This window comes from Choloepus didactylus, chromosome 14 (assembly GCF_015220235.1).
Source record: "Choloepus didactylus isolate mChoDid1 chromosome 14, mChoDid1.pri, whole genome shotgun sequence".
NCBI lineage: Eukaryota > Metazoa > Chordata > Mammalia > Pilosa > Megalonychidae > Choloepus > Choloepus didactylus.
Window position 1 is genome coordinate 86,240,989 of NC_051320.1, and position 12,489 is coordinate 86,253,477.

At 38.1% G+C, this 12,489-nt stretch overlaps 1 protein-coding gene across 2 annotated transcripts in view; it reads right to left on the reverse strand.

Moving 5' to 3' along the window:
• ADCY8 (adenylate cyclase 8) overlaps positions 1–12,489 on the reverse strand; it is a 269,505-nt gene that overhangs the window by 60,243 nt on the left and 196,773 nt on the right. Inside the window, exon 11 of one of the 2 annotated variants that reach the window (XM_037803324.1) lies at positions 11,740–11,829. The exons of the other annotated variant lie outside the window; for it this stretch is intronic. Coding sequence (XP_037659252.1) covers positions 11,740–11,829 — 90 coding nt within the window. The remainder of the gene's footprint in view (positions 1–11,739; positions 11,830–12,489) is intronic. 2 annotated transcript variants of the gene reach the window in all.

The following is a 12,489-nucleotide window of genomic DNA, read 5'->3' on the forward strand; positions in this document are numbered from 1 at the left end:
TGAGAAGAAGGTATACCCTCCTGTTTCAGCATGCAATGTTCTATATATGACTGTTAGGTCTAGTTCATTTATTATATTGTTCAAGTTCTCTGTTTCCTTATTGATCCTCTGTCTAGTTCTATCTATTGATGAAATTGATAATTGAAGTCTTCAATTATTATTGTAGAGACATATATTTTTCCTTTCAGTTTTGCCAGTGTTTGCCTTATGTATTTTGGGGCACCCTGGTTAGGAGCATAAATGTTTATGATTGTTATTTTTTCTTGGCAGATTGTCCCTTTTCTTTATAGTGTCCTTCTCTGATTCTTATAACAGTTTTGCTTTTAAAATCTGTTTGTCCAATATTAATATAGCGCCCCCAGCTCATTTTTGGTTACTGTTTGCATGGAATATCTTTTTCCTACCTTTCACCTTCAACTTATTTATGTCCTTGGGTCTAACATGAGTGTCTGGTAGATAGTATTTAGATGGATCATAATTTTTTATCCATTCTTCCAGTCTGTGTCTTTTGGTTGGGGAGTCTAATCCATTAACATTCAATGTTATTACCGTAAAGGCTGTCTTCAACATTTTATACTTTGGTTTTTATATGTCACATCTTATTTTTGTCTCTCTTTTTATCCTTTTAATTACCCTTACTGATGATCTTCATTTCTACACTCTCCTGCAAGCCTCTTTCTCCTGTCTTTTCCTTTCAGACTGCAGAGCTCCCTTTAGTATCTCTTGTATGGCTGGTCTCTTATTGACGAACTCTTTCAGTTTCTGGTTATCTGTGAATATTTTCACTCTCCCTCATTTCTGAAGGACAGTTTTGCAGGTAAAGAATTCTTGGCTTGCAGTTTTTCTTTTACAATACCTTGAATATATCATACCACTGCCTTTTCACTTCCATGGTTTCTGATGAGAAATCGGCTTAATCTGACTACTATTCCTTCGTATGTGGTGAATCACTTCTCTCTTGCTGCTTTCAGGATTCTCTCTTTATCTTTGGCATTTGACATTCTGACTGTCCTTTCTTCTAGTTTGCTGATTCTTTCTTCTGCCTGTCAGATCTGCTGTTGTATGCCTCTAGCATATTTTTAATCTCTTCTATTGTGCCTTTCATTCCCATAAGTTCTGTTATTTTCCTCTTCATACTTTCAAATTCTTCTTTATGCTTATCCAGTGTCTTCTTAATACTCTTTATCTCTTTAGGCATGTTTCCTTTCATGTCCTTGACTGATTTAGGAGATTTGTTTGAACATCTTTGATCAGTTGTTGCAAATTCTGTGTCTCCTCTGAAGTTTTAATTTGTTCATTTGACTGGGCTATATCGTCCTGTTTCTTAGTATGGCTTGTAATTTTTTGCTGATGTCTGAGCATCTGATTATCTTGATGAATTTACTCTGAAGGTCAGCTTCTCTCTCTTGCCTAGGGTTTTATTGTTGACTGACTTTGTGCTGAGGCTCTTTTTGACACTTGGTTCAACTTATTTTAGACCTTTAAAATTGCCCATGTTTGATCAGATTTTTTTCAGCTCCTCTTCATTTGATTCTTGTCCTGGGTATGCAGTATAATTTTTAACATTGCACCATTTTTTGTAATTGTTTCACCTCCAGATGAAATCTTCCTTTCCTCTGTCCCTTCTCTTGATCCATTCTGTTGTTTTTGTTTTGCCTCTATAATTTTTTTTTTAAAGTCTCCTTTTATTGCCTCTAGCTGCTTTTGCCTGGGGGGCAAAGTCTGGTAGGAGAGTCATCCCAAATAAGACTTTCCCAAGTCAGTGTTTCCCAGCCAAAACAGGGCTGGGGATCCACTAAGGGGGTGCAGACCATTCCAAAGAGCCCTGAGGGGAGGGTGAGGAAAGATGCCAAAGTCCTTTTGACAGCTTCCTGAAGCTGCACTTTCCTGGCCTGTCCAGCAGTTGGCACTCGTAAGCAAACTCTTCTGCAGCCCTGTGTAGGCCCTGCTGCTTTGAATTTCCATTGCCTTTGCCCCTGTCAGGGGTGGTTTGAAACAATGGCATGGCCATCCCTGACTGCAGTAGGCTGACAGAGCAGCTCAAAGTTGGGACCCACTGATCTAAACTTGCTGATCAAGGGCCATGATAAGCCCTTGACCTTGCCCCCCACTGTTCTTTAGGAAGAGGCCTTCCACATTCCTCTCTGTCTGTAGGAACAGCTAGGAACCGAACCCCAGGTGGCTCCCCTCGAGAGAGGGGATGGGCTCTGGCAGTCACCACTGAGTGACTTACTCAGCTTTCACCACAGTGTCTCAGCCTCCTTGCTCTGCTCTTCCCTGGATGCTGTACCATGCTCCCTGGCCTCCATAGTCCCAAGACCATTGTTTCACACAGTTTCTGCCCATCCACTAGCTGCTGTTGGAGGAGGAGTGAGCACTGCCTCCCCTACTCCACCATCTTCCCTGGAAGTCCCTTCACCAACTTCTGTGACCACTGAGCTCAGATCTTTGTAAATTATCTTCAGATTCCAGTTTTGAATTATACCAAAAATGAAGCCTCTCTGTAATATCCAGCCAGATCACACATCTTGGTGATTTCCAGAAGTCAAATTATTCTCATATGATAATTATTTCACATTGTGGGTCACATTTTATAAGCATGTGCTGTCAGCTAAGAACAATTAGCGAAAAGGAGCACGATGGCATTGTTGGAAGAAGGGTCTTGCCCCTCAAAGTAACCACCATGACAAGGACAAGTGCTGCTAAGCCTGCAGTGTCTGGAAGCTCTGGCTCCCTAAGGGAATGACACAACTCAAAATGGTCCCCATTTTGTGAATATTTGGTGAGGCCAGAAGATAGACATTGCCATAAAATTCTGTCCTGTTCAACTTTTAGGTACAAGCTGTATACATAATTATGTAAACAATCATGTTTATAGCATAAAACCTTGTGTATTTTTTATTTGTCAGAGTCCTTTCTTCATTCTTAAATTCAAATTTCTGCAGTTCTTAAATTCAAATCTTCATTCTTAAATTCAAAATCAAAATTTGGTACTACCAAAAACTGCAAGAAAGAGTCAGGGAGAGAAGAGGAAGGAAACTGATATTTATGGACTGCTTTATACGTATTATCTTGGTTCATGATCCTGACAATCCTATGAGGTAGATATTAATAATTCCCTTATATGGATGAGGAAACCGAGGCTCAGAGAGGTTAGGTGACCTGCCCAAGGTCTCACAGCAAGTAAATGGAAAAGGAAGAGTCCTTTTAGTTTAGCATCAGCACACAGCCTCTGTCATTCAAAACTATTTTGTTTCCCATGGTCAAATAACATACTTAAAGACTTGGAATCTAAGTTTCAGGGAGGTGGTGGTGTTTCTGGATCATTTTGCACCATAATGTTTTTTAGCCATTCCTGGGAAAGGCAATTCCAAAAGTTGATTCCCATTTGGGAAAAAAAAAGGTTACCTTTATAAATTAAGCCATCACATAAAATTGGCTCTGTTGAAGCTCATGAGCTTATATAATACATTTCTGATAGACCAGAAAAAGTTCTAAAGTTGTATTGGAACTATTTGACACTTATTCTGGTGTTTGAAGTATTTGGTAGGTCTGTAACTGTGGAAGTGTTAAAAAATCTAATTTTATCGTGAATACCTGCAGGGACTATTAGACTATAGGGAATAAAGTTTTCTCTTAAATCACTCAGGGTTCAGATTCCCACCTGAGGAGTTAACCAGAGAAATGAAGGCAACAGTTTAGGGATGAGCTAATTTTTATAGTAACTTTTGGAATTTTAAAAATCAGTTTTATCATTACAGGTTCTTTCTTCTAATTGCTTCTCTTCCTCTTTTTCTGCTCCTTCTTGCTTTTCTTCCCCTTCTTCCTCTTCTGATTTTTCCCTTTTCTTCTCTCATCTTCATCATCATAATTATAGCTAATTTTAAATGAATACTTATTATGTACCAGAAACTGTGTTAAGGGCTATACATGCCTTCTCCATTTTAAGTCTCTTGTAAACCTATGAGATAGGCAAAATTTTTATCCTCATTTTTTATTCCCAGCACAATTTTTATCTCCATCATCAAAGAGGTTAAGTAACTTGTTCAAAGTCACACAGCTATAAGCATCAGGGATGGAGTTCAAAGCCCAAATTTTCTGACTCCAGATAGGCTGTAGCAGACTTCCTGTAATTTTGCTTCCTCTGTCTTTCTCTCATTTTCTTTTTTCTTTTTCTTTTTGAATTTCTTCTTTTGCATTTTATTTTTAAATAGATTTATTGAGTCATAATTGAAATACAATAAACCACATATATCTAAAGTGTACAATTTTGTAAGTTTTAACTCTATGTACATCCATGAAACCATCACCACAATCAAGATTTTGAATGTGTGTAAAAGTTCCTTTGCACCCCTTTGTAATCCTGGCCCCTACCTCCCCCAACCCTGGTGACCACTGATTTTTTTTTTCTGTCACTATGGATTAGTTAGCATTTTCTAGTCTTTTTTTAATAAATGGAATCCTGCAATATGTACTCTTTCTTGTCTCACTTCTTTCAGTCAGCATAGTGATTTTGAGACTCATCCATGTTATTACACATCTCAAAATTTCATTACTTTTCATTGCAGAGTAGTATTCCATTGAATTGCTACTCCATAGCTTATTTATCTATTTATGTGTTCATAGGCATTTGGGTTGTTTCCAGTTGTTGGGTATTACAATAAAGCTGATATGAACATTTGGGCACAAATCTCTGTATGGATGTATGTTTTGTTTGCTCTTGAGTAAATACCTAGGGGTAGAATGGCTGGATAATATGGTAGTTGTGTAGTTAACTTTTCAAGAAACTGCCCAACTGTTTTCCAAAGTGCACCATTTTACATTTACACCAGCAGAGTATGAGAGTTTTAGTCTCTCCAAATCCTCACCAATACTTGATATTGTCAGGGCTTTTAATTTTCATCTTTTAAATGGTGTGTAGTGGTATCTTATTGTGGTTTTCATTTGTATTTAACTAATGAGTAAATGATGTTGAGCTACATTTTTATGTGCTTATTTGCTGTGCATCTTTTTTGATGGCCTGTCTTTTCAAATCATTTGCTCATTTTTAAACTTGATTCATTTTTTTGTGTGTGTTACTATTGAATTTTGAGAGTTCTCATATATTCTGAATACAAGTCCTTTATCAGATATATGTTTTGAATATATTTTCTCCAAGTCTGTACTTTTTTTTCATTCTCATAACAATTCTTTTGAAGAGCAGAAGTTTGTAAATTTTGATAACATCCAATTTATGAATTTCTTCCTTTGTGATTAGTGCTTTTGGTCTCATAAAAACACTTTTTTGTTTTCTTCTATAAATTTTTAGTTTTAGATTTTTATATATAGGCCTATGATCCATTTTTAGGTGTTTTTTTCTAACTTTGTTGCACATTTTCAAAGTTGTTGTGACTATTCTAGGTCCTTTGTATTTCCATGTGAATTCTAGAACTAGTGTCTCAAAAGTCTTCTTGGATTTTAACAGGGATTACATTGATTTTAGATCTATTTTGGGAGAATTGACATTTTAAAAGTATGAGCCTTCCAACCAATAAAGAAGATATTTCTTTCCATTTTCTTAGGTCTTCTTTTATTTCTCTCTGCAATGTTTTGTAGTTATCCGGATACAGGTCTTGTACATGTTTCATCAGATTAACTCCTAAGTATTTAACAGTTTTGTTGCTATTGTAAATGGTACTAAAAATTCAATTTCTAATAGTTTATAGCTAGTATATACAACTGCAATTGCTTTTTGGATACAATCTTGTATCCTACAATTTTGCAAAACTCACTTTTAGTTCCAGTAGTTTTTTTGTAGATTACATTTGATTTTCTAGATAAACAATGATGCATTTGTGAATACAGAGAGTTTTAGGTCTTCCATTCCTATCTATATGCCTTTTATTTCTTTTTTCCATCTATTGCATTGATGATGTTGAAAAGAAACGGTGAGAGTAGATTTATGTAAAATATGTAAAAATAAAATGTATAACAACAATAGTTATACATTTGTATAACTATTAGTTATTCAAATAGTCTTGTTTTGGATTTTAAGGGAAAGCATAATCTTGTTTTGGATCTTAAGAGAAAGCATTCTTTCACTATTAAGTATGATGTTAGCTGTAGGTATTTTGCAGACGTTCTTTCAGGAAGGTTGAAGAAGTATCCTTTCATTTTCTGGTTTGGTGAGAGGTTTTTTTTTTTTTTTAATGTTTACCACAAATATTAGAATTTGCCAAATGCTTTTTCAGCTTCTGTTGAGATAATCATATGGTTTTTATTTTTTTAGTTTAATGACTGCATTTTTTATTTGGTTAGGTTTAATTCTATAATCTTGCTACTTGTTTTCTATTTGTCCCATCTGTTCTTTATTTCATTTTTCCTATTTTTTGGCCTTTTTTGGATTGAATAAATATTTTTTATGATTCGATTTTTTTCTTCTCTGTTAGCTGTAACTCATTGTTTTGTTACTTTATCCATTATTTTAGTATTTATAGTATCTATTTAATTTACCATGGTCGACCTTCAAGAGATAGTATTCCAAGTCACATACAGTATAAGAATCTCAAAATGGTATATTTTGATTTTCCTGTTCCTGCCTTTATACTATTGCTGTTACACATTTTATTTTTACATATTTTACATACAATATTGTTGTTTTTATGTAAACAATTATCTGTTAAAGAGATTTAAATAATAGGAAAAATATTTACCCATGTAGTCACCATTTCTGTTGCTCTTCATTTGTTTTTGTAGATCTGGATTTCCATCTGGTGTCCCTTTTGTTCTGCCCAAAGGACTTCCTTTACCAATTCTTGTTGTGCTTGTCTGTTTTTTGTAGATTCTTCCAGCTCTTGCATATCTAAAAACGTTTTTAGTTTGCCTTCATTTTGGAATATAATTTTGCTAGGATAGAATTCTAAATTGACATTTTTTATCTTTCAAAACTTTATAAAGGTTGCTTTACTTTCATTTTGTTGCATTGTTCATGATGAAACATCAACTGTAATTCTTACCTTTGTTCTTTGGTATATAACAGTTTTTTTTTTTTTCCCTAGCTTCTTTTAAGATTTTGTCTTTATTACTTGTTTTAAGTAGTTTCATGATGATGTGCCTGTGTGTGTGTGTGTGTGTGTGTGTGTGTGTGTGTTTAATGTGTTTTGTGCTTGGGGTTTATTGAAGTTCTTGGATTTATGGATTAATAGTTCTCATCAAACTTGGAACAAATTTTGGTCATCATTTCTTTAAATAGTTTTTTCTGTCTTTCCTTTCTCTCCTCTCTTTCTGGGACTCCAATTATACATATATTATCCTGCCTGAATATGCAGCTTACTGATGCTGTTTCATTTTAATTCATTTTTTTTTCTCTTTTTATAGCGTATTGGATAGTTTCAGGTGTTATGCCCTCAAGTTCACTATTTTCTTTCTTTTGCAATGTCTAAGACATTGCTAATCCCATCCAGAGAGCTTTCATCTCACACATCATGGTTTTTACCTCTAGGTATTCAATTGGGAACTTTTATATATCTTCCATATCTTTACTTAAGTTTTTGAATATCTGGAATACAGTTCTAATAACTATCTGACCATCCTTGTTTAGTAATTCTAACATATGCATCAGTTCTGGGGTGGTTTCCATTGGTTTATTTTCCCGCTCATTATAAGTTATATTTTCTTCCTTCTTTATATAACTGGTAAGTTTTGTTTGGATGCCAGACATTTTGACTTTACCTTGTTGAATCCTGGATATTTTTATATTCCCATAAATATGCTTTAAATTTGTTTTGGGACACAGTTAAATTAGTTGGAGATAGTTTGATCTTTTTGGGCCTTACTTTTAGGGTATTTTAGGAAGGACAAGAGCAGCATATAATCTAGGGCTAATAGTACTCAATGCCCCATGGATTATAGTGTTTTTCAGTATGGCTGGTAGGAATAAACACTATTTCCTGCCCTATGTGAGTGCCAGACACTAATTATTTCAGGTGTTTCTTTTCCCAGCCTCCATTTCTTCACATGCATGCACTGACTGGACCCTCTGCAGATCTCTGGGTTTCTCTCTCTGTGCAGTTCTCTTCTCTCCAGTAGAGTGTCCTGAAAACTATAGTCACCTTGGTCTCCCAGGCCTGTCTTCACAAATCAGGGAGTCTACCAGTTTCCTTCTGGTTCCCCATTCTTGAGCCATGATCTGCAAACTCTGAATCAGTCGTAAAGCTCAGGCACTCATAGGACTCACTTCATTTGCTTCATGTCTTGCAGGGATCCTTCTTTGCCTTATGTCCAGTGTCTTAAAAACTGTTTATTCATATATTTTATTTGTTTTTCTGTTAATTGTTTCAGGTGGGAGGGTAAATCCTGTTCCCATTAACCCATCTGAAGTACACCTTTTTTCTCTTCTAAGAAATATTATTAAACATGGACTTTGGGCTTTGTCCAATCCTGTGTCCTTTGGGGAAATTTGAAGAATTATACAATATTATTCATGCTCCCTAAAGCAGCTTACACATTTGTGAGGTGGGAAGGATATCCTACCCCCCATGTGAGATGGGAAAGAGAGTGCTCTGAATGGCTTAGACCCGCTAAAGGATACATTAATGAAACAATGGGCTTGAAGGCTGGGTAGGACCTGAAGAGGTGTGAAAGAGAGAATGAGCCAGGATGCAAAGCTGCAAAGACACAGATAATCACACCTCTTTGGAAAATTGGGTCTTGAAGCCCTTTATAACCATAGGAAGCTCTGACTGCTTTTACAAACATAGTTAACTGTTTATTCAGATGTGCCAAAGCATACAATAAAGGGGCCCCCTTCTGAAATGAGCAGTGTTTCCTCTACTGAGTCTCCTGAGGACCACATCCAGGTGTATGAGATAACGGGCCTCATGATGCATGCGATCTGCATACATTTTGCAAACCTACAAAAAAACCCTTTTCCCTCTTCTAGACTACTTTGCAAATTATAAATGGATTTTGGCTTTTTTTTTTTTTTTGCTGTTGTTTCATTATTTTTAGTAACTGATAAGCTTCCAATTTAGAACTAAATTATACTTTGAATCATGTATTATAATACCCTCTTATGCCTCTATCCTATGATTTACTTTAATAACAGGTTTGTTTTTTTTTTTTTTTTAACTGGATGTTGTTTCTCATTGGATGAGTTAGAAAGGCCAAGTATACAGAAGAGGAAACTGAGGCTCGGACAATTGAAACTATTGGGGGCACATGCCTGTAAGTGATGGGGACCAGGATTAAGTCTTTCAGAATGTCTGAGTCCTTCTAGTTTGGCAGAAAAATCTGTCGGAATCTCTAGCACACCCATATATATCAGGAAGGCAGATGGAGGTCAAATTAGGCAGTTGTAGAAGCTGGTGATGGAAAGGGTCCAGATCCTCATTTTAGGCCATTAAGCTCCTGCACCTGAGGGGATGTTGGGAATCAGCAAACTTTGACCCTGAAGAGCCAGATAGTAAATATTTTTGGCTATGTGGGCCATATCATATCCGTCCAAAACCCAATTCTGCTCTTGTAGCATAAAAACAACCATAGACAATTTGTAATAAATGGGCATTTGGCCTGTGGCCATAGTTTCCTGACATTTGGGCAAGATGATCCTTTGGTTGTCGGAGAAAAATAGCAAAGCTTTGAGTCATACTTATTTTATCTCACCTTTTAACATTTTTACATTTGAGTATGATTTATAGTGCACATGATATATCAACATGGTGGTATAGGTATGCCACATATAGATAAACATATATCAGCAATGCTCACTCAAATTCTTTTTACTGGAAAAAATAAATAACCATAATAATGGCTGACACTTATTGAGCCGATATTTTGTGCCAGGCATTACTCTAAACCCTTTACATGAATTAACTCAGTGAATCATCACAATCACCCAATGTGGGAGGTACTACTTTTATCCTCATTTTAGAGATAAGAAAACCAAGGCACAGAGATGAAGCTGTGTGATCAAAAAAGTTTACCCACTGTTTTCTTAGGACTGGCAAATCCACAAGAACTGTGGTTCCGAGTTTGGAAATTCAGGTTTGGGAAATTTATACTGTGTTGATTTAGAGTGAATTGGAGGCATAGATGTATTTCATGAACATCTACTCCCCGTCAGACACCATGTTAAAACTCAACATTTGCCAACTCATAAAGGTAAGCACCATGAGGACATGATGGTACTTAGCTCCATAACAGCCAGGTGAAGAAGGTATATTTCCTACTTTACAGATGAGGAAACTGAGGTTCAGAGAGATTGAGAACTGATTTGAGGTTCCACTGCTAACAAGTGAGAGAGCTCATTGGGAGTAAAACCCAGCTTTGCGTAAGTATCAGATTCTTGGCCTACTTACTACCTCTTGGAACGTCACACAGAGCCAGGGAGTTCTCTGGGAGCTGGTAGCCCACAGAGTCCACTAAATCAGGACTCCCTCTTTATTCGGTGGGAGGAAGTCCCAGAGCACACAGCCTGCCCCATGTAGCCCTCGAACAGGACCTGCTTTTCCCTAAGAAGAAGAGTCCAGTTCCTCTTCTTGAGAATGGGCCTGGGTTCAGAAGTGCAGGCTCAAGAATAAGTCAGACATGGTTTGAATTGCAGTTCCAGCCTTGATAGCTGAATGAAATAAGAAGGGAGGAAGGATAAGAAGAAGGAAGGAAGAAAGGGGAGTAGGCAGGTGGGGCACAGAACAAGTTAGTTAACCTTTTCCAGCCTTAGTTTCATTATCTATAAGATGGAGATAATAGTAGCCCCTACACCAAAAATCTTGAGGACTCTGAAATTAAGTATATCAAGTAGGTGCTCTATAACTGGAGGTGAGGGGAGGTGAGGCTTGCTACCCTATTCAGAACATTCCTCACACCAATTCTGGAGCCTGGATGATTCTAGAAGTGGCTGCAGAGAGCCTCTTCACCCACATGTTGTAGGGGGTCTCTGGGTCTAGCAGATTCTCGGAGAGTAAGAGTCTACCCAGGATCCTCAGGGTGGGCGTTGGTTGGGGTGTGATGGGACATTCCAAATCTCCTTCCTTCTGACCAGAACGTCCAGTACCCACATGTGGAAGGCCTGAGCCATGGCTAACAGAGCCTTGGGCCACCTTCCCCTTCCCCCTTAAGGCTGACCCTAAGGTCCAGGGCCAGACCACTAGCTCTGTGGCCAAGAGAGGGTCAGACGTACATTACTCTGCTGGAGGTGGGTCTCCTGCCTCGTTGGGATGCCTCCTGACCCTACAGAGCTGTGAGCATTCTCTACACCACTTTGATTCAAGTTTAGTTGTGGTTTTCTGCTTTGTGATTTACTAGCTTGCTTGCTTCCTTCCTTCCAACCTTCCTCTTTCCTTCCTTTTTAATGCACCCAACATGTTGGAGCAATAACCGTGCCCTGCCAGATACTGGCGATGATGGCACATTCTGCTACAGGATTTTACAGAGGAGTAGAAAGAGGAAGGTGGAGAGAGGGAAAGATGATGAAGGAAGGAAAGGGGAGCCTGCAGAAGGGAGAGAGAGAGGGGAAAGAGTGGAAATGGGAAAGAGAGATAGGAGGGAGAAAGAAAGAGGAACAAGAAAAGCAGAAGCGATAAGGGGGAGAGGGAAAGGCAGAAAAGGGCAAGAAGAAGAAGAAAGAAAGGAGAAAGAGGCAGCAGAAGGGAACCAGGCCTCTTGAGCCCTTTCTAAGGCCCTCTGGCCAGTCCTGCTTATCTGGAGTTGGTGGAGATAGGTAGGCCCAAGTCTCATCAAGGGGAGCTTGTAAATAAATACCTCTGGGTAGGAGCAGATATCTGTAAACACAGCTGAGGAATTGAAAGTCAGGTTCTTCAAGGGTATCGACTTGTCAAAATCACACCACAGCTGCGGATTAAAAAAAAAACACAACAAAAAACAAAACAAAACAAAAAACACAGGAACAACAAAGTCAGTGAGTGTGCTGGAAATGGAAGGGAGTGCTATCAGCTGCTGAGCTTCAGCAGAAGCCTGGGGCAGAGCCGGGCGCTAGAGCGGCACCCGAGTCACACGGGAAGGGCCAGCTTTGAGCGTCCTCTTTTATTTCCAAGAAATTGCTGGCTCAGAAAAAGCTTTTGCAAGCCAGTCATGAAACAAGGGTATGAATTGTTTGTTAGACACACCCCATAGTGGCAATGGAAGGTGTTAGTGAGGCTCAGAAGGAAGTCACTTCGCAGTGGAAAAGGTCAGGGATCGGCTCAGTCTGTCTCCAGATGAAGAGCTGAGGGGATTCCAGGGGTCTGAGGGGGCATATTTTCTGGACATTCTCTTAACCTTGGGGAGGGGGCATCTCCTAGGTTGGAAATTGCTGCTAGAGATTTTATGATGCTCAGAAAATAATAGCTACCATCGGCCAAATTCCTCCTTTGTGCCAGACACTTTGTGAAAAAAAAAAAAAAAAAGCCTCTCAACTACCTTATGATGTAGCTACTATTTTTATCCCCATTTTACAGAAAAAAAATATGAAACTCTGAGAAGTAAAGTAACTTGTCCAGGGTCACCAAGCTG